The sequence below is a fragment of the Hipposideros armiger genome, unplaced genomic scaffold (assembly GCF_001890085.2).
Source record: "Hipposideros armiger isolate ML-2016 unplaced genomic scaffold, ASM189008v1 scaffold_83, whole genome shotgun sequence".
Taxonomy (NCBI): Eukaryota; Metazoa; Chordata; class Mammalia; order Chiroptera; family Hipposideridae; genus Hipposideros; species Hipposideros armiger.
The window spans coordinates 4183617-4211236 of record NW_017731433.1 but is presented as its reverse complement, the minus strand read 5'-3'; the positions used below and the strand labels follow the sequence as shown (position 1 = coordinate 4211236).

Sequence of the window (27620 nt, the reverse complement as noted above, 5' to 3'; positions counted from 1 at the left end):
ATCAGCTTGTTCTCTGTGTCTATGAGTTTGTTTGTTTTTTAGATTCCATGTATAAGTGAAATCATGTGGTATTTGTCTTTCTCTGTCTGACTTACCCTCTATGTCCATACATGTTGTCGCAAATGGCAAGGTTTCATTCTTTTTTTTATGGCCGAGTAATATTCCATTCTATATACGTGTTTACCACCTCTTCTTTATCCATTCATCTGTTGATGGACACTTAGGTTGCTTCTATATCTTGACTATTGTAAATAATGCTGCAGTGAACACAGGAATGCATATACCTTTTCAAATCAGTATTTTCAATTTCTTTGGATAAATACCCAGAAGTGGAATTGCTGGGTCATATGGTAGTTCTATGTTAAATTTTTTGAGGAACCCCCATATTATTTTTCCATAGTGGCTGCACCAATTTGCAATCCCACCATCAGTGCACAAGGGTTCCCTTTTCTCCACATCCTTGCCATACTTGTTATTTGTAGATTTATTGATGATAGGCATTCTGACAGGTGTGAAATGATATCTCATTGTGGTTTTAATTTGCATTTCTCTGATGATTAGTGATGTTGAGCATCTTTTTATATGTCTATTGGCCATCTGTATGTCCTCTTTGGAGAAATGTCTATTCAGATCCTCTGCCCATTTTTTAATTGAATTGTTTTGTTTTTTTGGTGTTAAGTTGTATGAGCTCTTTATATATTTTGGATATTAACCCCTTATCAGATGTATCATTGATGAATATCTTCTCCCACTCAGTAGGTTGTCTTTTTGTTTTGTTGGTTTCCTTTGCAATACAAAAATATTTGAGTTTGATGTAGTCCCATTTGTTTATTTATTTTTTTGTTTCTCTTGTCTGAGGAGATATATCCAAAAAAACATTACTAAGGGTGATGTCAAAGAGTTTACTGCCTATGTTTTCTTTTAGGAGTTTTATGGTTTCGTGTCTTACAGAAATAGATATTTCTGAAAACCAAAGGTGCTTTCTCTTAATTGACTTCTCATGGTAATTGTTATATATTGGGTTGTCGGAAAAGTCAAGACGCTTTTTTGCAATGAAAAACATAGAAAAAATACATCGTGACTTTTCCGACAACCCAATACAAACATCCCACCCCCTAATAGAGAGAGAGAGAGAGAGAGAGAGAGAGAGAGAGAGAGAGAGAGAGAGAAGAACTTGAGAAAGATCATACAGGATAGATAGAAATAGATTCTGTCTTTAGGACTTAGAGTCTAGATGACAGGTAAGTCTCCCCAGCCAAGCAATCTGTGTAGATAAGCCTTAGAGATAATGGATGCATTCTGTGGAAATATGTGGATTAAGAAGCAGAGGGTTCCCTGACCTATCCTTAGGTAACTCAGGAGAATTTATTCTTCTCTAATTAAATGGGGATGAGTGTACCATCAGCCCAGCTTGTGTTGAAGGATTAGTGAAGGGTCTAACTGAGATTCTGGATATTACAGTCCTTTCAGATGATCAATGTATGGATTCTCTTTCCTGAAACATGCACATGTACAAAACATGGAATCTAGTTTGAAGAGGTTCCCAGATCTTGATGTGTACAGGTTAGAACTATTTGATAGAATATACTGTAGGGGAAGAAAAAACTTTTTTTCTCTACCCATGTTAGATTCATTGGTTTGGGGCCCAGCAGATTAAGCTGACAAAAGATAAATTCAAAAAGAAAAACAGAGTTTTTGTTTGTTTTTGTTTTTGTTTTTTAGCCTGTACATCATTTATACATACCAGAGAACTCAGTGCTGAGTAGTTCAAAGATGTGGTTAGAACTTGAGCTTATATAGCATTGTACCAAAAAGCAGTGAATTTGTAGAGAGCGGTTTTAGACTTCCAAGACAAAGGAAAAGGGTGTTAGGCTTCCAAGAATGGCTAACTGTGGGAACGTTAATACATGGGGGAAACTAAATGGAAGCCAGTTAGTAAGATGTGTTATGTAGATTCCTCTGATGCCTTCTCTTGGCCATAAGCGTCTAGAGTTGTCTTGGGGATTGATAAAAATCATCCTGCCCTTCCTGGTAGAGAGCGGGAGGGGTGTGTGTGTGTGTGTGTGTGTGTGTGTGTGTGTGTGTGTGTGTGTGTGTGTGTGTGTGTGTGTGTGTGTGTTTCTTTTCAGTTGTCTTCAGTTAAAAATAATTCTTATTTTAAAGTGGCGTATTTTAGGGTGGCCTATTCTGAACCCCTTCAATAGCTACCAGCCAGCACACTCATTTCATGAATGGCAGGTGTTAACAATGTGTCTACTCAGCTAGTCCGGGAAGCTGGCTAATATTTTCAGACTTCCGCCTCAAAGATGCAGGATCACCAACACCGTCCAACATCAACTTCTTCGTCAGAAGCAAATGCCAAAGGCAGTGTGGCAGTTTGTTGGCAGCTACTGTGAACCTGACCAAGGCATTTAGTTCCATTAATTGAGTGGTTATATGGGAGATCCTGTGAAATAGCGGCTCTAGGAAGAGTTTGTAAACAATTATTGCTCAGTTCATTTGGGATTGATGGTAAGAACTGAACGCCTAGAAGAGAGATCAGAGGTAGTTACTGTGACAAATGGCATAAAGTGGGGCTGCAGTCTTGCACCATTATTATTTATTATCCACTTCCAGTCCTATTGGTTACCTTCAAAGATGGTGTGGCAGTTCTTAACACCAGGTGGATTTCTGACAAAAGTATATTTAGTTGGGTGGCCTTTTAATAGCTAAAATAAAGCGCTGAGAGTAGTTTTTCAGGGTCTCTGATAGGTGGCTGGTTGTGTGCTTGAGCTTTTGGACTGAAAGAGGCCCCTAGGTTATTAAGCTTTGCTTCACTGTGATCAGTCAGTGCCTGAATTCTGGCTGACTGCTCACACGTTGTTTGAAAGTTGGATTTGCTGGTCGTGGCTTGGCCACTGAAGGTGCATGGGAAACTTAATTCCTTTTGTAGTCAAGATGCCTTGTGTTGCACACCATTCATGGTGCGTTCCTATCGTGTTGTGTTGTGCTGTAGGGCACCATCCACATAGGATACTATGTGAACAATGCCTCTTGGGGCTGTGAGCTGGGACATACCAGGTTGCCAGTCTCAAATGGATATAATGGGTTGGTGGAAACAAGAGGCTCCTCCAGGGAGCCTTTGGCAGGGCAGTGATGAATGGCTGAAAGGCTTTCATGTTGTGATGCTAACTGCTTTGCTAGGTGGCAGCCATATTACTCTATCATTGGAAACGCTGATCAATTCCCTAAGGACTCACTTCATCACCCCAGGTGGTAGGAGTCCACATGTGGGCTGCTCTTCAATTATAACGCAAATATTATCTTCCTAAAAGAATCTTCTGTGGCCACATACGTTGCCCGGCGCAGGCTGCTCTCTGTTCCATTAAATGATTCATAGATCCCCTAATGGCAGACTTAATAGGCATGTAACATCTGCCCATTAAGAATATGTGCTCAGAGGCACTCAAAAGTTCCCATGGCAGGCGCTCCACAAATGCCTGTACCTCCCGGTGCCTGCTCCTGGAAGACTGGGTTGGTGACATTTCATCCGTGGATCCCCTGTGCACAATGCGGGGCTGGCATAGAGCAGGCACTCAGAAAATATTTGGGGAATGATTAATGTGCGATTGCAGAAGCTGTTCATGAATGCTGATGCAGAATTTGGTGAAATGAGCTTTCTGTTTCAAATTTCCGAAGTACAGTGTTAAGTAATACCAGTAAACTTAGTTTCTGATACTTACTTTGCAGAAGGCACACTCCCATTATTGTTTGAGCAGAAGGAAGGAAGATGCCATTTTATGAGGCCCTAATAAGTGTGAGGTGTTGTGCTAGATTTTTTGTAGGCAGACTGTATGTTGGTGCAATCCTTTGGTCACTTGTTTGCTGTGCCTGGACCTCAGTTTTCTCACCTGTGAAACTGAAATACTCATATCAACCTTACAGAGTTTTTGCCAGGGTTACAGATAATGTATGCAAGTACTTAGCACATAGTAAGTACTCAAGAAATGAACACTATTATCATTCATTCATTCCACACTGATTGAGGACCCCTGTGAACACATAATTACAATACATGACAGGTACTATAGTCATTTGCTAGAACAAACACTACGAGAATACAGAGGAGGAACAATTAAGCTCCGCTGGGGAGAAGGAGGTGGATTTTAGGAAGGGCTTGGAGGACATGATGCTTAATCTGATTTGAAAGTAGAAACCAGCTTGAAAAGAAGTTGCTTGTGAACAGACTAATTGAAAGTAGTTAAAGTAGAGCAGGTGTGTGTGTGTGTGTGTGTGTGTGTGTGTGTGTGTGCAGCGCAAAAAAGCGCACATGTGCAGCAGTGGTAGGGGAAGGAATACTCTATGTGGGAGATACACTTCATTCACAAGAAATTTAGGGAACACAGTGAAGTAAAATAGCTTGCTCAAAGGCACACAGCTAGTAAGTAGCAGGGCCTGAAATTTGAACTGAAATGATTTTCACAATGCAAGTGCTCTTTTTACCTTTTTATACTTGATTTTAAAAATACGTAAATTACATTAAGTGTGCTTGGTTAGAGTCCTAACCTTTCAGGAGAATATCTATGGTTAATAATGTGTGTCACTGGCAAGTTTTGTCGTATAAAAATAAGGTTCTAAGCCAGGTGTTTTAGTAGTGGCTGTTTTGGGTAAAGTGAGACCTATGGGCTTTGCCCAGCAAGCCAGGAGGTGGCTCTGAGAGGAAATGAAGACCTAGCCTTCTGGTTGGGAGGAGTGAGGTGATCCTAAGAGATGGAGGTTGAGGGCAGGCTTGCCAGCTCCATCCTGGCCAGTGCCTCCATTGAGTACCTCAGGGTATATGGAAAATCACCAAAATGCATGCAGGCTGTTTAATTATGTTTTGTTATTCTTGGAAAGGGTTAAAGTGAAGTAAACATCGAATGGCCAAGTAGCTCACTGACAGGAACCTTTCCCCTACTCTGGAACGATCCACCCTGTCCTGACACTCTGGGCCTGTATAATTGTAGTCTTTGCTTTGGTTCCACTGGAGTCCAGGTTCTGAACCACTGAGCCATTTTCACTGTACATTTCTCCCGTGGAGAACTTAGAATTTCTCCATCTTCATCTCTAAGCTGCTGCAAAGACGAGACTCTTCGCCAGTGCTGGCTAGATTCACATGCCTCACTCTTAGTGGTTCGAATCTCATGGTACCACGAGAGGCTTTGGTACAAGCCAAATGGCTCGACTCAAGAGGGCAAGTTTACTCTGACGACATGTGCATTTTTCATTTGTTGTCATCTTTAATTCATTATTTGACTTAATAATCAACTGCACAAAATTCCACTTCTTTCTAACAATATCTCCAACCATATATTCCCCAACTTTCTCGTGTCAAAAAAGCATTTGAATATAGTGACTGAGAAGGGCCCATGAAAGGGCTGTTTGAGAAAACTATCCTGAGAAAGATTTGGAACAAGTGTGGAAGATGTGAAAGCTGATATCAGGTTTGGGGGATGTGGCCATAGGCTTGTTTTAGTTACACATTCACTGGCAAACAGTATATCAACGAAGTAGATACTTTGGCTACAAATATTATGTGCTTAACATCCTGCTAAATGCTATGGTTAACTACTGAGTGGAATTCAGTAATAAGGGTGAGATTCTTCTGCACTGTAACCGAAGCCTGTTGCTTACCTGCTGGGTTTTAAGTAAGCCTTAGTTACTGAGTCCTGAAGCACGCCTGGGACAGGAAACTGATATTTGAATTGTTGGGTTGCTGCTTATATCTATTTCCTCCTGCTTTTAAATTGAAGCTGCCTTCCTCATGATTAAATTATATTTTCATCCTTTTAAATTGTGAAATATATACTGAAAACTGCTCAAAACAGAAGTGTTCAGTTCATGTAACCAGCTGCAGGGTGGCCATCTCTCTACTTAAGAGCTAGAATGATTCTATTTGCCTCACAGACCAACCTCACTAATCCTAAAATGTGGGAGGAGCAGGAGAGTTGGTGAAAAGCGTGATTTAATGGTAATTTGTGAGGAGTCTTCTTTCCCTGTAGGTTTAGACAGTAACCTAGAGGTGCTCGAGTGACAGTGTTGTTTAACAGAGGTTTTAGTAGAGATGTCTGTAATGAGCCAGCATTGATGTGAATGCTGCTGGAGTGTTTGAAATGTTTTTTTAAAAAATAAGTATTCCTTTTGTTATCTTTTTTACATTATTACTTTTCTTAAAACCTATTCTGTATGAACGATAGAAACTCAAGCTGCTATCTAGCTCTAATGTAAGTAACTGCAAATTATGAATGAATACAGGTGAAATTAAGAGGATTTCTTGTATTTGAAAATTAGGGATATAAGTGAACAATACATTTCTGAATGTTTTTACCAAAACATCCCTATTGGGCAAGGGGAGTAAATGTGAACCCCTAAAGATACTGGTGGGCTGACTGTGGTATCTCTACTGGAAAAAAAATGGATACAAACTTACCCATATTTAATTTAACATATTAAAACAAACAGATATTGAAGTCTGTTGGAAAGTAGGCTTTCCCACAAGATGTACCATATTTGAAATGGCTTCACAGATTCTCTAGTACCCAGCTGTGTAATGTGTATCCGTATCTTCATGCTATATAAAATCTTTCTTATCTCTTTATTTCACCAGTGAAAAAGTAAATTATATATGTTGTCTTGCTGTCAGTCTTGGTAAAATTATTTATTTACTTACCTAGTGTTTATTAAATGCCCACTGTGGCCTGGGTACTGTGCAAGTTACTAGAGATATTAATATGAAGAGAGCCCAGCCCCCGCTTCGTGGGGAGGGGGTTCGCAGCTGAGTGGGAAGGTAGATGTAAACAAATTATTACAGCTGTGTAGTTTGTATACTTGTTCTTTTGTTGCGTGGGACAAACATAGCGTTTTGTTAAAAAAAAATCACTTTATATATTCTTGATCCCACGTGTGTCTTTCACTTTGTCCTAGTCGTGTGTGTTTAGTACTTGAAATCTATTTGCCTTATGAAATGCTTATGGAACCATGGCTTCTAGAAACAATCTAAAGCTTCCTGAATGAAGGGGCTGTCCTATAAGTGACATGTTTCCATCATTTCTGTCATTTCTGACAGAAGTGATACATGTGATTAACATGTATCCTTTTAAAATAATACGACTAAAAAAAAGCAGTGCCGCCTCCCCCCACCCCCATCTTTCTCTGTTTATGCAGATCCTGTTTGCGTTTCAGAGTCCAGATGCCCATCTTTTCTTTCAGCCTCCTTGGTTCTGTCAGTCTGTATTGATTTCTTACCCACCTGAACTCGCAGCATTTACGCTGTTTTCTGCCTGTCTGGCTGGTTAAAGCAGGGTTCTTAAGCTCCATCCCTTCTCTGAGGAGGGTCCTTGAGAAACGGATTACAGCAGCCCCCCTAGCAAATGCTCCTCCTTTATTCATCAGAGTGGCTGCCCCACTGCTCCATCCAGCCTCAGGATTCTGTCCTAGTGGCTCTGCCTGGCAACCTAGAATTCACAGGACTTCCTTCACGGTTCTCTCCTAAGCTCCAGAGCAGAAAAGGCCCCAGGTCTGCTATGAACTCCTTTCCTCCTGGGACCCACGCTGGCGCCTCTGCCATTCCCTTCGCCAGCATTTTCAAAGCAGTAGATAGCCCCAGCCCTTCTTTACCATGCCAGCCGCTGAGAGGCAGAACCAGCTGTTCCTCTCATCCCTCTCTTCATTCCTTCCTTTAAAACTCAAATCCTAGAAAATGAGATTGTCTGAACATTACTTGCTATGGCTTTAATATACCATTTTGTCCTCTCTGTGTCCTTCAAGGGTGGCTACCTTTGAGCATGAGTTCAGGATTGGGGAATTTGTGATGGGCACATTTTATTCTAACATTAACTGATAAAAACCGACACAAGTTGACAGTTCTTTCATATTTTATGTTTGACAAAATTCTTTCATGCTTTTGTCTCTTTTCGATGTTAATACAACTCTTGAGAGGTAGGCAGCCTGCTCATATTCTTATTCCTACTTTATAGGAAAATAAGCCAAGGGCTACGGGATTCAGTGGATTTGCTCAACGTCAGGAAAATTGTAAATGATGAAGTCAGGTTCAGTCATCTACTTTTCTAAACCGCAGTCTTTCATTTCTCTTCATCTATATTTTACTTATTTTTCTCTGTTATTACTAATTAGACATGCTCTTTGAGGGCAAGCTCCTGCCATAATGTCTGAATCACCCTGTTGATAGTTAGGTAAATGAACTGTGGCTCAAAGAGATGAAGTAATTTTTCAAAGATTACACAACAGGAAGTGGCAAAGCTCCATGTAAACCCTGATCAGTTGATACACAACTTGCTGCTCGTCCTTTGCCGATGTGTAAGGCTCTCCTGTTAAACATCTTGGGGGATTCAGAGATAATGAAGACACACACCTTGCTCCCTGGAGAGCTGCCCTGCCAGGCTCTAACACAGATGCATTCGGGGCATTCTGTGGGATGTACTTTAATATGGAGTTTACACTAATGGAGTGTAGCGGGATGACCTTAGGCATGAAATACGATTTGCATTGGACCTCGAAGGACTGGTGAGGCTTTGACTGACAGAGTTGGGAACAAAGCCCTTTCTGGACAGCAGGTAAAGGACACAGAACATAAGAGCATACAGGACATCTTTTGGGCCTGGTGAGCTATCTGCGGTAGCTAATGTATGGAGAAGGGTGCACTGTGGCTTTACAGATATCAGCTAGAGTTGGATGGTAGAGTAGACAAGGGGAGCCCCTGGAGGACTTGGAGGGGTTTATAGTAGCACATGGTAGGTGCCCAGGAGATAAGCACTGGTCAGTGTAATGTGATCTAGTTGTTAGTGAACCATTTCCTTACTATGCTGGTGACATCTCCATAGAATCTGTGGCCTGGTTATAGGTCACTTGCTCCATGATGACCTTTACTGTTATCTGTATGGAGACTATCTTAATAAAATCTCTTTGCCTGGGGCAATAGAGGATATATTACACCGCCCCTCCCCCCACCCTTTCCAAATTTTTTCTTGGCTAAGAAAATGCTGTTTTTCCACAGACCAGTAATAAACATTGTTTATTAAAAGAAGCATTGTTTCTTCAGTAGCAACTTGTAATGGGAAAAGTGGAATAGAGACAAAATACAATCCTGGTCTGAATGGAGACTGGTGTTTCTTTGTGTGAATAACCAGCATTCCAATCAGGTTGCCACGGTGATGCTGAGATTATAACTGTTCATTCCAATAGTCAGAGAATGTTGCCCAATTACTTATTCTCAGCTGCTAGGTTACCTTGACAGTGGCTCAGAAAGCAGATTTGAGTTCAAAGGCACTCAAATGAGCCGTCAAAGGACTTGCACTCCTGCTGACTTAATGGGGTGCAGAAACTACAAGCCCCAGCATGCCCTGGTTTGGGCCATATAGGATATGGTCAGCCATGTGAAAAAGCAGGCTTCATTTTTAATCCTGTTTTTTAATCCCACTCCTTCCCATCTTGTACGAAAGCGTTCCCAGAATTCCTGTGTTACCAGCCAGCTTTGTAAGCGTTTTCATGATTTCTAGGGCTGCCTTCACATGTTGCAGGTTGGAGACCTTGGGGAGAATGTGTATTTTGGACATCTTATGTAGGTCACATTGTTAGCCTCTGTTTTCTCTTTTGTGAACAATCTGCCTCACAGGATTGATGCAGAAAATAAATAATATATATATATATATATTTTTCAAAATGCCCTGTATAATGTCTAGGGCACAGGAAAGCACCCAGTTAAAAGTGGTTCTTCTCAAATATTGTTTCAGAAATCATAAAGCCTTAAACAATGTGGTGACAATTGTTACCATCTTTTGGTAGTTTCTATTCTGAGCCACATAGGCTACGTATGCTGTGATAACAATCTTAGAGATAAAATTAAACCACTGTTTATTTCTTAACCATGCCACAGATCCAGAAGAGATCAGGAGAGGGCTCTGCTTATCAGCTGCCCCGGGACACAGACTAGCCGAGGCTTCATGCCCACATATGCTTCCACAGTCAGCACAATATCTCACACAGAAATTAAATATTCCATCTGAAAGTAGCACATCACTTCCACTCACATTGCATTGGTCAAAGCAAATCATGTGGCCAAACTCAACTTAAAGAGGGGTAGGAAAGTGCCATCCTATAACATACCAACAGGAGGAGAACTGGAATATTTGTTGAACAATTGTAATGGCTGCCACCTCTACCGAAGATCAAAAGGTTAACGGAGAAGTGTACTTTAAAGGAGGACTGTCAGTTAAACGTAAATAAATAAAAATTTCTGAACCATAAACTTCAAAGCAAATCAATTAGAATTCAGCAGCATCAAACAGAAAGCCCAAAATATTAGTGGGTTAAAGAAGATAGAAATTTCTTTCTCTGTCATGATAAAGAAGTGCAGACATAGGCAGTCCAACGGTGGTATAGTCCTATGGTCACCAGACGCTTTTTTTTTTATTTTTTTTTATTCTACTGCTACAATCTACCATGAGGCTTCCATTCTTAAATTCACTTTAGGTCAGAAATGGCTGCAGTGTTCCAGCCATCACATCTGCATTCCAGGCAGATGGAAGGAAAGGGGTGGAGAACAAAAGAGCACTTCTTTTCGCTAACTCAACTACATTTGATTAGCACTTCTGAAAGTCCCACTGGATGATTCTGTTTACATGTCATTGGTCAGAACTTAGTCACATATTTACCCCTAGCTTCAATGGGTCTAGCGCATATAGAGTTTGACCTGGGTGCACTGCCTACCAAATGAAATTGTTTTTTGTTTGTTTGTTTGTTTTTTAAACTAAGGAACAATGGGAGGATTGATACTGAGTGTTATTAAGCAGTCCCTGTTACAGTAACTTCAGGTGCAAGTTTGGTTAAGTAGGAATAAGAAAGGAAAGATTGCTTTATACGCTATCATTTTCCAACCTATGCTCCACAAAACAGCAGTGCTTAGAGAGATACAAACTTCTCTTAAAAACGTGTTCTACAACCAGGTTTAGGTTTGGGAAATGTGAAAAGCTTTTGCCTTCTCTTGGAGATTCACTGGGTACATTAATACATTAAAGGCTCTGAGAGGCCCTGCAGTAAAAACAAAACAAAACAAACCAAAAACCAAAAAACTACATTGCTAATCTTTTTAATCAGGTGTTCCCCGACTTATTTGACAATGGAAATCAAACACCCTTGGAAGCCTGGAGAAGCATAGAAATTTAGCGTTAGCTGCTTGAATCTGCCCCAAATCTTTTTAGATCCTTGAATAGATGATATAAAACACCCATTCCAAAAATGATCTACCTTATAAAACAAACAAACAAATGAAAAAACTTATATATCCATGCTAACCTAGCCATAAGGGCGAAAGCCTTGAGGTAAAGAAGTAAGTCAGATGCCAAAGAAGCCCTGTTATAAACAATCCCTATGAGTGGCTATTAACCAGCCATCTGTACCATTAGTGGTGACACCAAGTGATGATAGGCTGGGTTGGGCTCCTACCAACAGGTCCCTGCCTCAGGTAGCTGTCAGTGGGCCCTTGCCATCCTGTTCCTCTCTGGCAGTGCGAGAGCAATAGGGGGTCCAACCAGCCCATATTATTGACCTCCTCACCCCATATAGAGGGCCTGTCATTAACCGCATGTTTGCTTATAGGTGTGGGGAGAAATGCTGAAATGCCTTCAAGCAAATACAAAGTGTTGTTGGTCTTTTGTAAGCAGGTGGTAAATGAGTACCTTTGGGGGAATGGTTAAGGCTCTTCTTTCTAAAATATAACTCTGGATGGCTTCCTAATCTTTCTTATTTAATTATTTAGGTAGTCAGTTCTTGTCTTTAAAGTCCATCTGCTGCAATTGCTATCTTTTTTCTTCATCTAAGCATCTTTGAAAAGGCAAAATGCCCAAAATCTTTGCTCGTCTGGTTCCCATCATTTCGACCTGGTGTTGCTGGAAATACTGGAAAGTTACTCTGTCCTGACAGGCCTAGAGGGATTTCATGTTTGCATATTTCCATCAACTGTGCGATACATTTCTCAAGGCAGCTGTATAACCTCTGCAACATCCTGATGCTGGGAGGGAAAGGACCAGGGCGGGGCCTTTATGTACGTGTTGACCTTTAGAGCAACTTGCCATGCTTGAGCTTGGACAGACTATGGGAGAGTTGAGGAAAGTTCTGGAAGGTGGAGATCCCTATCCTTGACCAATCTGCCTGTACTTGTATCCTGGAGAATTCTCCTCCTGCTTTATGGAGTTCGTATGCCTTTCTCTGACGAGGGGTATGTTGGTGATAGTCTCTGAACAGAGCAGTGGGCTGTGTGTACCTGCATTTGCACAGGCAGGTTCGGGAACTCCAGGTCAGGAAGCAGGAGACAGGCTGGCCCCTGAATCCAAACAGTTGACAAAGGATTGAAGTATGTATGGACCCAAATCAGAAAACATATTCAAGTTAATGTTATAAGTCCTCTTTGGGTTAATCTTTTGATTTGATGTTCCTAATTATCTATGCCCAAATGTAAGCCAGTGAACAACAGTCCATTTCTGTCAAATTCTTTGTTTTCTCCTGTAAGGAAATAACTTGGAGCTCAGATAAATATGAGTAAGAATATGCAAAGCCTGTGAACTGAGAAAAATATTTTTTTGAAAAACGACATCCATCTCCTCTGCAGATATGTATATGTGACCTATCAAATTGACTGTCTCAGTGACAGCAAATTGGAGATGTGCGATAAATCTCGTTGCATCAGTTCTGGGTGTGAGTTAAATTCACTTCTTACCCAGAGTATCTGGAAATTAGGACTGAGTACAAGTGCTTGTCCTTCGTTTCCACCCTCCCCACTGCCCCTGCTCTGTTTCTTTCCAGGCCCAGTGTTTGAAAGACTGTGAGCGATTCCTCTGGTTTATCAAAGAGTTTTATTGAACAGAGGGAAAAATTAGAAGTCACAGGACTTGGGACTTGACCTAACTCTGCCACTAACTGGGTGAGACCTTGGACAAGTCTCCTACACACTCTTGTTGGAAAAACTTGTGGTTTTATGAGTATCTGGCGCCTGCCTGGACCTTACTTTGCTCTTTTGTAAAATGGGGAGAGGGATTTTATTAACATGATCTCAGAAATGCGTGCTCCAAATCTCAGACATCTTACTGCATTGTGGCTGTGAGTGGTAGAACTGGTGATGTGGGGACTTAATTCATCTGGAAAATATTTATTGTCTGTAATGCCCTAGTCACAGATCTAAGTACTCGGCATACTGCAGTGAACAACGCCAATAGAAGTCATTCCTTCTTGGGGTTTGCATTCTAAGATAAAGGATCATTAGCAGACACTTTTGAGCACTTATAATATGCCAGACATTGTGTTAAATGTTTTATACATATTAATTATTTTGTGAAGTAACCCATGAAGTAGGTACTACTATTATCACTATTTTACTGTTGAGGAAACTGAGGCACAGAGCAACTAAATAACACACTCAAGGTCACACAGCTAGTCAATTGTGAAGCCGGGATTGGAATCAGGCTTTTTGGCTAGAGAGTCTGTGGTCTTAACTACTCAGGTATACTGTCTCTCACTGTCAATTAATTGGTTAACTTAAAGTAATCAGTATTCCTCTTAGCTGATGGCAAAATAGGAGAAAAAGAAACCAGCTCTGGATAGAAATCTCAAAGCCCACTTGGTCACCCTCTCTGGGACACCAGGCTCCGATGGGAAATCAGGGACAGTGAGCAACCTTGGCATGCTCACCTTCTGTATTCCCAGCCACTTGGCTGGTTGTGTCTGCCTGGTTGGAGGTCACTGACTCTTCTCCGGCTCCATTGTTAAACCACAAGGCTATCACCATCCTCATAATCCCAGGGTAATTGCAGCATTGGCCACTTGTAGAGAAGTGAGTAATGATGGACATGAAATCAGAATATCTGGGTTCGAATCCTGGCTCTACTGTTGACCAAAGCTGTCACTTTGGGCAACTTTTAGTAATACCAGTAGCAACAGCAATAATAGCAGTAGCTTTGTTTATTAAGCATGGATGTGCATTGTGCCACATACTTTATATATATCATTTCTGATCCTCAGAGCAATCCTTAGCGAGGTATTTTTATCCTTACCTTCCAGTCCGGTCTTGGCTGCTATCTCTACCAAATACCGTTTAACCTTGGGCAAGTTACTTAATTCTTTGAAGCCTTAGTTTCATCATTTGAGAATTGGGGTTAGTAATGTCTACTTTCCATGGTTGCTATAAGGATTAAATATGAAAATGTATATAAAGCATTTAAGCCGCTGTCTATCCCAGAGACAGCGATAATGACCATTAGAGCTTAAGGTTCCCAGCTGTTAATCTGAGGAGCCAGGTTTCAGAACTGATTGTAAAGGCTTCACTTCGTGAAGACAGACTTAGTGGCAGGTGAGCTGTGGCCCAGTGTGTGGCGTAGGAAGCGTGTTCACTATGGATGGTTATTCAGTAACAGGTGGAGCTGCAAACCGAACAGGAGATGGGGAGGCTCTCATCTCCCTTACCTGAGGGCAGGGAGAAGCTACCAGCTCTGAGGAAGCTGCCCTTGAGGTTTGCCTGGGACAATGTCCTGACCATTCCAGGAGCTAATACTGGTAAAAGGACACCAATACCATCTAGCCAGGCGCAGCTGTGCTGGAGCAGATGGCATCCTGGTGACACCCTGCTCAGGACCACCCTACCCAGAGGATGATGCTGGCCACGGGGGGCTGGGGCGGTGCCTAACACGCTCACATGCAGGATGCAGCCTTGCGAAGAAAGTGGGCCAACTGGGATTACCCGACTTTACAGGTCGGAAATCCACAATACGAGAGGTCAGATGACATTAGCAAGGAGTAGAGTCCAGACTCGAACCCCGACATTTTTGCGCCAATCCTCTGATAGGTCTGCATTGTTTAATTTGTTCTATGCCGATGATCAAGTGAGAAAATTCAGCCATCTGTGTTTTATCTGGGTTATATTCTAGGTCTCCCAGGTATATACTCTCAGAGCACTTTGTACTTTTCCTGCACGTCACTTGTCACTGTAGTTTAACGACTTATGTACGTGTATTTGCTCATGTCTGTTTTCTTCATTAGACTGGCAGCGCCAGGAGGCAAGGGCCAGTGTACCTACCCTGCTTCTAACTCAGACAGTAGAGTGGGAAGATGTGGGTGGTGCTCAGGGACTGAATAAGCCCCCTTGTGGAAGGCAAGCCCTTTGGCCCCTCAGGCCCCCACTACATTAGAAGGAGAGAAGGTGAGTAAAAAATGAGCTTTAAGGGACCTTGTTTGGCTGTGAGTACAACATGACCTAGAATGGGGGGTGTCTGTTGCATCAGCACAATGTTTCTTAGCATTGTACTTACTTCGGGAAGAAAGACCGATAGTGTTGAAAGGCCTGAAGGCACAAGATAAATGTGCAGAGTTCTCCTGCTCCTGTTTTCTTTGTTCTTTTTTGCTTTTGTAAGCATATACTTGTCAGTTCGGCTGAAACTGAACAAAACAGCTGCTAAATATGGTTCTAAGAGAAATAACATTTTGGTCTTTTTAAGGCCCGCAAGTTTAGAGTAAGCACAGTCGTTTGGCAGATGTCAGAAGGAATCTGGGGGTGGGTGGACAGTCATTCTGGGAGCTGGATCAGCTGTGGGTCTGTTTCACCCTGCCAAAGGACTGATGAAATGAAATGAAAGATGTCTTTAAGAAGAGTTTGGGAGAAGGGGTGTCTAGAGTCTGTTTAAGCAATTCTTCACCATCCCTCCCAGTCCCCCTCTTAAGTTCATTTTCAGAACAGGGAGGTGGGGTTGGGAAGATGTATCATCTTTTGTCATGCTAAGGAGTAATCATCCTAGTTATATATTTCGGTTTGCCTTTCCAATCTTTGGGGTTTAGTCTAGAGATGTTATTTAGTGTTACGATAAATCCAGTTTTTCATTCAGGGTACCTGGAAGAATTAAAGTATAACTTAGTGACTGAATTTGAACCCCTAGATCTGAAATCTTTCCATCGTGCTGCGAAGTCAGGCTTGACCATGCCACTGTCATTTGAATTTCTGAATTTCAGCTGATAGAAGAAAGAATATGTATTGTAACATCCCAGGAGCCCCCAAAAGTTAATGTGCCTCCCCAGTAGTCTCACTAATTTCTAAAGAGACATCTGTTTGTTCATAAATATCTGACCCTGTTTGCTAAGTGTATGGTGATATTGGTTAAAAACAATAGGTTTTTCTTTTATTGGCTTTTTAATTAATTAACTTTTTACTGGGGAACAATGTGTTTTTTCAGGACCCATCAGCTCTAAGTCAAGTAGCTGTTTCAATCTAGTTGTGGAGGGTGCAGCTCAGTGGCCCATGTGGGAATCGAATCAGCAACCTTGGTGTTATGAGCCTGCGCTATAACCACCTGAGCTAACTGGCCGCCGCTATTGGCTTTATAGTTGAAAATATATGAAATACAGATTGAATTTTTCTGTGGCATGTTCTTTGTATATTAGATGAACTCTTTTTAAAAGAAGAAAAAAGGAAAGGAAGGAAGGAGGCTAATATTTATTGAAGTCCTATTATATATCAGGCTCTGAGCTAGTCTGGACACTTTCACGGTCCTCAGTAACCCTGTAAGGGAGGGAATATTGTCTCCATTTTAAAAATAGAGAAACTGAGACTCAGAGCAGTTATGAAACTTACCCAAGCCTGGGAAGCTAGCAAGTGGTAAGTCAAGGACTGGGAATCCTGATTCTGTGGAGCTAAGTGGCTAAGAGCCCAGGGTTTGGAGCCTGACCAGGCTGGTACCCATTCTGGCTCAGCCACGCATCGGTAATGTGGCCTGGACCAAGTGCTTAATCTCTCTGTACCTCACTTTACTCACCTGTAAAACAAAGACGATGGTAGGATCCACTTGATAGAGTTGCAATAATTCAATGGCCTAGTCATGGAAAATCCTTAGAATAGTGCCTGGCATATAACTTCTCATGAAATGTTAGCTATTACTATGATTTTTATTACGATGACTAACTAAAATTGTCTTTATCAGTACCTGCGTAACAGTTACATATCTTTCTTGGAACAGCTTGCCTTTTGATATGTAGTCATTTTATTTCATTATGAAATAATGTAAACTACTCTACCTTAGAATTAAATTTTTTCTCTCAGCCTCCCAGCAAAGGTTAAGATCTGAATAAAGGCATGTGTAGCCAACAGGGATTCCTGACTTTGGTAAATGTCAGTGATTTGCTCTTTTCTCCTTGGTGTATGTAACCTTCTTTCATGCTGCCCATCCCGGCTTTGCGAGCAGCTAAGCAAACACGAGAGGGAGAATTAAGCTGATTCTTGTCTCTTAGCTTTCCTGTCTTTGTAACATGATCATTAGGTAGAGCATCTTCCCCTCGTTGCATTGTACATGACTTCATCCTGACAGCCTGTCTTCTCGATGCACATGCGGCACCGCTTACACTAATGGGCTTTATGAATTTTCTCTAGAGCTGGGAATACCATAGGAGCTTTGCAGGTGACAGTTTTGTGCATTTGGGAGCAGGGGGAGGAGGGGTCTATGGGGCAGTGGCTGGCACGGCTCGTCTAGATTGAAAAAGATGACATCAGTTTGCTAGACCTTTGTCTCTACATTCTGACCTCATTTTTTGTGTGTGACTTTCTACACATGTTGTGGAGAATTTGGAGTGGGACATCAACCTTATTCAGTAAATAGTTATGTCTAGCAGTTATGTGTTGGACACCGTGCTAAGTAATACTAAGATAGATATGTTATAGTCCCTGCTCTGGCCATTTATAATTCATCAGGAGAGAGAAATGGAAAAGGGCATAGCACTACGTGAAAGTGTTTATCATAGAGCTACACACACCATGCTCTGAGTACCGAGAGGCGCTGGCACTCACTTGAGAAAGGCTTCGTAGAGGAGGTGGCAAACTGGGCTTTCAAGGATGGGCTTGCCTGGTAGAGAATGGTAGAAGGAATAATCATGGCAGATAGACGTTATGCACCAAGCCACACAGAAATGACCGCGTGTGGTGTGTTAGGGAAATGGCAGGTGGTTTGGAGTGATTGATTATAGCACAAAATGATGGCACACAAGGCTGAGAATGAAGGGCGGGTCTAAGAGCTGACAGGACCTTGACTTTGAATTTGAACCACATCGTGTAGAATTTTACAACGTTGCATGTTGTGTTTTAGAAAAATTGGTGTGATAGATTGAAAGGAGGAAAGAATTGATTGAAAAGAGTTACAGCAAGAGATGGTGAGGCCTGTTGTATGGAGTGGAATAGATGGATATGGCGGACATTTGGAGATACAATCATTAGTACTTAGTGGACAACATGAGGCTAGAACCTTGGGGTCAACCTACCCTTAAGGCATGCACAGAAGAAACAGAATCCTGAGACACTGAGTGGTATGATGGAAGACAAGGAGGGGATATCTTTTCAACAAGAATGTCTCAAAAGGGACAACTAGTGAGAAGAGACCACTACAAATAAGAGATGGAGGTGATTGGTGATCATTGGGACAAATTATAGTTGACTCTCAAACAGCACAGGGCTTAGGGGTGCCAATCTCCCATGCAATTGAAAATCATGTATAACCTTTGACTCCCCCAAAATTTTACTAGTAGCTTTACCAATAACATAAACAGTCAATTAACACATATCTTATATGTTATATATATATATATATTATATACTGTATTCTTATAATAAAAAGAGCTAGAAGAAAGAAAAAGTTATTAAAATTATAAGGAAGTGAAAATACATTTACAGTATTTATTGAAAACAAAGCTGCATATAAATGGACCCATACAGTCAAACCTGTGTTGTTCAAGGGTCAACTGTATGTTGGAGCCCAGTAAGAGTGGAGAAAACAGCTGAATGCTTACCGTGCTCAAGCTATGTCACGGTTCCACAAAAACTTAACTAATAACTAATGCATTTGTGTAAGGGAATATTCACAAACATCCAGCTCTCCAGATATTTGGATTGGGAAGATTAGGAGAGGGAAAATTAGGGTCAGTGCTAAGTTCAAGTGTCCCTGAACAATACTTCTGCCTTCTGCTTTCCATGGTCCCAGAGAGCCCCCTCCTTGCAAATACCATGACTCTAATCATTCCATTTTTCCTTATTACTGTCAGCATACTGTAGAAGGTAGATGCTTATAGACTTCTTTTCCAGTTCCAAACTGATACTCATTTCTAGCTAGGATTCTTATAGTGGATGCTGTGGTATGTCACCCAGCTCTCCTCTCCACTGAGGAACTTATTGTCCACCTGATAGGAGTGTAAGCATCTGTCAATGGTTCTTACTTGGGAATTGTCCTCAGCTGAAGGAGTGTCATTTCACCCAAGATCATTACCTCTGGGACAGGGGCGGGGGACAGTCTACATGCAATGCCTACTCAAAGGAGCTGGGATACAGAGGCCCTCTTGCCTCAAGGTAGGATCATTTTGAAGAGTCATCCCAGATTCAAAGCTCCTGTGCATCAAAGTTGAAGTCTTTCATCTGTTCAGTCCAGTCCTTCTTCGAACTTCACTACCCCACTGCACACGCCCCAATCAATTTCAGGGATTTTCAGAGTCTGTTTCCTGGGGAACCAACCAAAGTCAATGACTGTTTTCAGATTGGAGGGAGGTTGCCAATCAAAATCTACTGTCCCTGTGACCTTTGCTTCTGAGCCTCTTGGATGTGTCAGTGGAAAGAGCCTCTCTCCAAGTAGCTGGAACAAAAGTCTTGGCATTGAGCCTCCTTGGTTCTGATTGGCTGGGCCATATGCCTGTTAATGGACTATTTAAGGAGAGGAAAGAGCCTAGAAGCCAGCTGCTTAGCTCCTCCTGAGACCTACCAATTAAACCCCAGCCCTGAGCAGGGGTCCATTAGATGGGGTGACCCCTGAGTGTAGAAGCTGGTCCCTGCTCTGCACCGTGTTTTTATTCCTGCCCTCCTGTTCTACCCCTCTTTTGCTTCCCAGACTCCTTAAAGCGGCTCGTATTCACTGTTCTGCATCTCCTCTCTTTCGTTCATGTCTTATTTTTTAGTCAAGAAAAAATGAATGTTGAAAACACAATTGAGATATTTCAAGCAAATGTAGAACCTCTCGAAATTTGTTGCAGAAACAGCACTGAGCAAACAAACTACTGGGAAGCACAGCTTAGAAACAAACAGCAGCTGCCACCATTTGTGGGCTTTTTTTTTTCCTGTCCCCTCATTTTGTTCTAATTCGTTTTTAATAAAACCTGCTGTTCTAATGGCCTAGTAGTTGAACAAACACAGTTTTTCTTTCCGGCTCTGAGGCCTCCCAGGTGGCCCTGATCATGTCTTTTAGTGATGGGGTCTCAGTTGACAGAGCTCTACGCTCTTACTGTTTTCCTGTCTCATCGCTCCATCTGGAATGGTGTCCCCATCGCCCTGACCAGGTGGGGCATAGCGGGAACTTCTGGATGGTTTAGTCTGTCGGGACACGAGCCTGCAGTGTGGCTTCTCGCCTTTCTGGCTTTATAATAACGGATAATGCTAATTCCAATCTTTCTCGGTGACTACGTGCTGCTTCGCCTGTTGGTTTTCTATTTTATTTTGGTTTTTATGTGTTTTCTATGTGGAATCATAAAAAATACATAGCAAAGGACTTTTCTTGGGCCTGATTTATGAAAGAATGTAACTTTAAAGAACTCTAACTTGTCACATCAAACTCATTCGTCTCCTTCCCCAGGAATAGCCCTGAAGCAGCCCCTCTCCCTTTCTATGCTGCTAGCGGTATGGGATTCCTCAGCTTCAACATGGTTATTGGCTGTTAATTGATTGCTGACTATGTGGGAGGCGTGGTGCTGGGCCTCACTTACTCTTCACCAGAGGTCTGCTAGGTAGATGTCATCCCGTTTTACCTGCTCAGAGACTGAGTTGCTTTCTTAGGGTGTCTTAGGATCGCACAGCCCGTCAAGGTGAAGCTGGTGTTCATCCCAGGCTTGCCTGAAGCCAGAGCTCAAGTGTTCCCCCTCCTGCCTGTCTGCCACCGTAATAGTCTACAGCAGCGCTTGCATAAAAGTGCTGACTAGAGATAGTAAATGCTTTCAAGCCAGAGTTAGCAGTCTTTTTTATTTGTCCTTCAGAATATATATGGGAATTGGGGGAGGGGAACAGACAAGTTGCTGTCCTTTTGTTCTTCAGTCTAGTTGTGGAGGATGTCATTTCACTGGCCCATGTTGGTATTATCATTAGTGCCTAATCCTTAAAAATTAGGAGATTTCACATTTAACAAAATGTTCAGTTTTTCTTGAAAAAAAAAAAAGTCTTTGGACCTGGCAATGTGGTGTTTACAGGTTGACAGTACAACAATTGGTTCCAGCTTAGTAGAATCCCTCCCACCACACCCCACCCAAAGGAGGGAGACATGACTTATTCAGTGTGCCACAGGCCCCAGCCACCCCACCTCACGTGTACGTTACTTGTCTGGCCCCTGTGGACATTTCAGTTTGTGATTCTTGATGTAGACCTTCAAAGAAACAATTTCTGTCCAGTTAGGAATCAGTAGAGGTCAATGTCAATTTCTTCCTCTGAGTTGAATTTTACAGCCTTTGATTTTACTTTTCAACTTTTTGGGTTAGTAATTCAGTAGTAATAGCAGCAATTGTTGGACATTTGGAGCACTGACACTGAGCTGACTCTGAGGGTTAGCAGACTCCAGCTTGGTGGTAAGAACTTGCATAATTCTCCAGTTTCATTTGCATTCTAACTCCTGCAGGTACTCTTTAGATCCAGGAGGAACTGGAGGCCATTTGTAAAAGCGTATTTTGCAGAGGCAGCATTGCAGAGAAGGGGAGATGAGTCCAAAGAAAAATATTGTGCGAGAGGCCGTTGTGTTGATTCCATGGTGACTACCTGGCTGTGATAGCCCCACAACACAGGAGCACCCCTTTCTTAACTGCCAGTGTTAAGCACAATGAGCAGCTCAAAAAATTTCAAAGAGAAAGATCTTAAAATTTAGAACCCCCTTAGGATAATGGGTCTTTCATTTCATCCTGATGTTACCTGCAAGTGCATTTCCATTTGACAGTGAGAAATGTTTTAATTCTTTTTTATTGTTTCAGTGGAAGTCATGTCTCCTTTTATCTGATTTAAACACATCTCATTGAAAAGTAAACGAGAAACAAAATGGATTTTGACAGATTTTATAGCTGCAACTGAATTAAATTTTAACAGTATTTAAAATGAACACGGGAGAGCCCCCCAAGGCTAAAGTTATTATTTATTTGCATATTTTAAGTAGACATTTGCTTTTGATTAAGATAATGCCTGGAATATTATTTTGAATTTTTATTGTTTGTTTATTTTTTTTTAGGACCCTGCAGGGATCTTTGAATTGGTGGAACTTGTTGGAAATGGAACGTATGGACAAGTTTATAAGGTAAGTTCAGTTGAGTTTGAACATGGCTTATGTATGGTATTGGTTCATGAACGCTGAATTGCAGTGCTGCCTATTCTTACTCATATATACCTCATTATAGATTTAAAATGAGAATTGACTTGCCATTTTTTTAGGTGTATCAGTAGTCCCATAGCCTAAACTGGATTCTAGGATTTGCGCATTTCCCTTCATTATGTATTACAATGTTTATATCTGGCATATTGGATTCTGCATATTGGAAGTTGTTTAGGTGTTTAGTTTCCTTAATTTTAATCATTGCCAGAACTGGTTTTCAAAGGAGCAAAGGATGCTGTTTACGTTAGACATTTAAGCTATTAAAGTATCACAGCTAGAAAAGTAGATTTGGTATTGGCCTATGGCATGAATTAAATGTGTTTAATTTAAATGTGAACAATGTTAAGAGAAAATTGGCTACGTCACAAAGCTAAGGCTTAATGGCAGCAATGACTTGTAGAAGATAGGAAATTAAAAAAGTTAAACTTGACTTGAGGTTGAGCTGAGGAATAAGAAATCCTTCCTACCCTTTTACTTTTTTTTTTGCTTACCAATTCACCCAAAAAAGTGCTTTTAAAAGATATTTCCCTGGGGTAAATGATCTGAAAAATGGTTGTTTGAAAATGTGGGTTGATTCCCTTTATGATTATCAAAAGGAAATGGAAATGAACTATGTTGGGACATTCAGGGAGTTTTAATGAATGAGCCATTGAAGTAAATACCTTCAAAACAAACCAACTGTTTCCTCATGATTATTTCGAGGGTAATAGTCTTCGTTTTCCTGAGTGGTAGTGATATGGGATGGCATTTCCATTAGGAATTATTGCTCTTGTTCTATTTTTAAATTCCTTCTCTGAGCCCTAAACTTCTCTCAGTTGATTAAAAACATGGTAGAAGTCATCCAGATTGTAATATTTCCAATTCTACAGAATGTCAAATACACACACACACACACACACACACACACACACACACACACACACATATGCATATGTGTGTGTATGTACGTGTGTGTGTGTGTGTAACCTGGTTGAGAATCTGGTTTTTAAAGCACAATTGTTGTAAATGAATACATGTTTAAACCTTTATTTATCAGGAGGTACACTTTGGTGTTCACTCCTGGAGAAAATTTCTCCTTTATAAGAAACGATTATTTCTTAAAATGTCAACCCCATGCAATTAGACAGAATGTAGTCTACCCAAGATGTTCACTTGACGTTGATCCTGTCTGACACAAGAAAGAAATGTGTCTCAGCAAATGCTTTTAAATACTTTCGATGAAGATAATTAGGTTGGAAGATTGTATTATTGCATTTTGAGAAATTGAGTTGAACTTGTGAATTACCACGAGCTAATGAATCAAGCTCTGATTTAGGTAGAAAATTACCTCTGATTTGCTCTCAGTATGGAAGAGCAACTCTGGAGCATGCTGTTGGTTTTATGGTGCCATTTCTTAGAGCCATCCCATTGTACTGTGCTTTCCACCTATAGAATACACATTCAGGGGATAATTCACAGCTTTGTCCACTAAACTAAGAGGTGGACTATATGTGCACTCTTACAAGAGAAAAATAGCAAAGAGATTCAATTAAGGATGAGAAGGTTTGGAAAATCCAGAATTATGCCTAATAACCTGTACCTGAAAAAAAAAGAATTGGTCTCAGATCTTTCTAGAGAAGAAAGATTTTCACCAACTACATTATTCCAAAGGGTGCCATTCTCTTGTTGGTTGATACAAAACTTTGGCAGTATCGAAGCTGAAGGGAGACTGCAAAAATTGGTCATGGTGAATGCATTGGACTCTGTAACAAGAGACTTGGTCTCTTTCACCAGCTCTAGGTATTGTTTTGTGGCATCACAGCTTTTCTGTGCATTAGTCAAGTGCAAATGTAGTTAGAAATGCTTTGGGGACTTATAATGACTTATCTAAAGATTTAGAACTCCCTACCCTGTTAAGAGTTCAGTTTCTAGGCAACCCAGATTAGATATGGCATGCGCTTATGAACTGAGACACCTGGCTTTCTTGAGTCACTAATCCAGTCCTGAGGTTACCCTGAGTTCTGAAGGATTAAAACAAAAAAATGTCAGAGTCTGCACTCAAATATATGTGAACCTAAGGAAAAATAACTTAGGAAGTGATTGTTCACATTGTAGGTTATAATTAACTTTTATGGAATAAGTATATTTCTAAAATACTATAGGCATAAATAGCAATTTTATAGACCTAGGAAGAGAATCCTATACAAAAAAACTCTATGTAAATGCTTTCTTTACATTGAGTATGAAACATTTATTTTAACTTTTTGTAAATTGACTTTTGGTGTTTCTGGATTTCACAAAATGAGGTTAATTTTATGAACAATTATGTGGATATAGCTTTTATTTTATGGAAGGACTTATAAGTTTCTTTTTATAAGCTGTTTTGAGAGAGTCATAATATAATTTCATTTACTATTAGTTTTTAAGAAATATATATAATACAATAAACAAAAAGTGCATGTAGATACTAAGGGAATATGTCCTAAAGTATATCTGCATATAAGCCACATCTGGCTGTGGAAACATAAATATTTTATATAAAAGTTATTTAGTAATGTTTAGTGTTTCAAAGTTGCTTCTAGTTTAAACTCACAAGTCTAGCTTGGGCTGTTTGACCTTGGAAGGCTAGATTTGTTTATCTTTAGCATTTTGATCCCAGGTGTTCAAGTGGCAATTCAGTATCTGTTTTTAACTTTATTTATTGGACAGAATACATAAATAATAAAGAGTAGTTATTCTCTGTGAGGACTTTTAATGGGGAAATCATCTTCCTGGACCCATGGCTCTCATTGAAAAACAAACCAACAAAAGGCCATATACCTGTTTGCTAAAGGTTTTGGCTGTTTATTAGCATGCCACCTATTGGGACTTAATGGAATTTAGACATGTTTTTGTTAAAATAGAGTAATTATTTTAATAAGCTGAAATAATTGTTAAGTATTCATTTCTAAAACACCACTAAATCGTAGCCATAGATTTCAGAAATGAATGTTAGTGTATCCTGTTTCTTAAATGTCCTTTTGAAATATATATTGGTTATTACAGAGATAGAGACATATTTTATTCTAGGGTGATAAAGTGAATTGGGAATATAGTGGATTCTATAGTATTGTTCAGGTTTCTCTTGAACCGTCCTTAAGTTGTAAAAGATGAAGTAAAGAGGCCATCTTGGTAGTTACAGTGCTTGTGAAAGAGAGCACTGTGTGTGAGTGTGTGTTCTCAGAGGGTTGTAAAGGTCCTTAGAGGCCATCTAGTCTAAGCATTCCTTTGCCAGCTGTCTGCTAAGGCCATCCTTGATCACCTTTGGTTATGTGGAACTCATTATCATAGGCAGTCCATTTTCCTGCAACTGTCTTTGAATGTTCATATCATATTGAACCAAGATTCTGCCTTCCTAAAATGTTTACCATTCCTTCAGAGCTTTTTAAAACGTAAATTAAGTCTTCTTCCACAAGAACGTAGTCCTTCGGATATTTGAAGACTTCTCCCTCCTTCCCCCAAACACATACTTGTGTCTCCTGCTCCCCAAGCAATAGAATCTCAGTTGCTTAATTAATTCTTCATGTGACAGAAACCTGAGGCCCTTCATTACCCTGGCTTCTGTCCTGAATCTATTCTAATATATTACTAAAAACAATAGTTTAAGTTTTTACATAACGTTCTGTTTCATAAAACATTTTATATGTATTCTCTGATTTCTGATTTAATTCTTACAATAATTTCATGAGAACGTGTTCTCACCTTAGGGTCTTTATAGTTACACTTCCCTCTGCCTAGAACACTGTCCCCACAACCCTCTCATGACTGGGTACTTCTCCTTCGGGTCTCAGATTAAGTGTTACCTCCTCAAGGAAAGCACTTTTCATCCTTGCATCTAATACCACCAGCCACCCCCTTGGTCTCCCTCCCCCACAGACTTTCTCTATCACGTCGACCTGCTTCATTATCTTCATGGCATTACCACTCTCTGAAATGATCTTACCTTTTTGTGTGTGTGTGTGTGTGTGTGTGAGTGTGTGTGTGTGTGTGTGTGTGTGTGTGTGTGTGTGTGGAGAGGGGGAGTGAGGGTGTGTGTGGTGTGTATACAATTGAAATGCATAAATAAAGGAAAAATAAGGGTAAGGACTTAGTCTGTCTCATCATCATTGTATCCCTAGTTTGTTACATAGTAGATGTTAACTGTTGTGGGACCCAGAAGTGAGCTCTGTTTTCCTTGATAATTTTTTTTATATTCGTTCCCATTTTTTTTTAACATTTGCCATAAAAATATTAGTCTGCTCACTTCACAAATACAAATTTGCACAAAAGTAATCAACAAAATGCTCTGTTTTTTCATGGTGGGAGGTGTAGATTTTATGTTAAATGAATTATTGATCGTCTATAAAAGTAAGACCCATGCTGGAAATTTGCAAAATGAGGCAAATCATTTTCTGGGCTTGTCTCCTGGCAGAGATTCTCAAACTTGAGTGTGCAAAATGAATATTTGGGAAGTTATTTAAAATGTAGATTCTGGGCAGAACCTTTGAAATTTTGATTTAGTAGGTCTGGGGTGGGGTTCTGCACTTTTCATAAGAGTATGGCTTCATTTTGATGTTCAGGGTCCTGGGGACACACCTTCAGAAACTGCAAAAATGACTGTAGATTATTCTGTTGTAGGGCCACTTAACTGAATGCTCATCTTAATCCTTTTTGTAATCATTTACGTTAGGATTTCCATTAGGATTCTAGCTGGCATAGAGAAAAATAAAAAATGTCACGATCTTGACCTGAGATGTGATGCCAACCAGTTTTGACATCCTGATGCAGAGATTTGACTTTCGGTGTTTTTATTTGACGTGCTTGTGATTACTGTTTAAGGTTGTTCCTGAATAATTCAACTCAAGACCTGAGAATTGATAGAGTCAAAACTGACTTGGAATAGAGAGAAAAATCTAAACCTTTTGTATGAGATTTCCTCAAATCAGTACATTGTACTTATTTTTTAATGATTTTATTGGGGAATTGGGGGAGGGGAACAGACAAGTTGCTGTCCTTTTGTTCTGCAGTCTAGTTCTGGAGGACGTCGCTTCACTGGCCCATGTTGGTATTATCATAGCGCTCTTCCTGGGTGAGGCAGTCGCTCGCCGGCCATTAGATGGCCACTCACGCCAGCTGCCAGCCACTCACAGTAACTTATGGCAGCCCACTGCAACAGGGGCAGCAGCCTACGCC

The 27620-nt window shown here is 40.7% G+C and overlaps 1 protein-coding gene across 1 annotated transcript in view; it reads left to right on the top strand.

The window, feature by feature from the left end:
* The window catches only part of TNIK (TRAF2 and NCK interacting kinase), a 398889-nt gene that overhangs the window by 61808 nt on the left and 309461 nt on the right, over positions 1-27620 (top strand). Inside the window, exon 2 of the mRNA XM_019643919.1 lies at positions 22290-22355. Within this exon, the coding sequence (XP_019499464.1) occupies positions 22290-22355 (66 nt within the window). The remainder of the gene's footprint in view (positions 1-22289; positions 22356-27620) is intronic.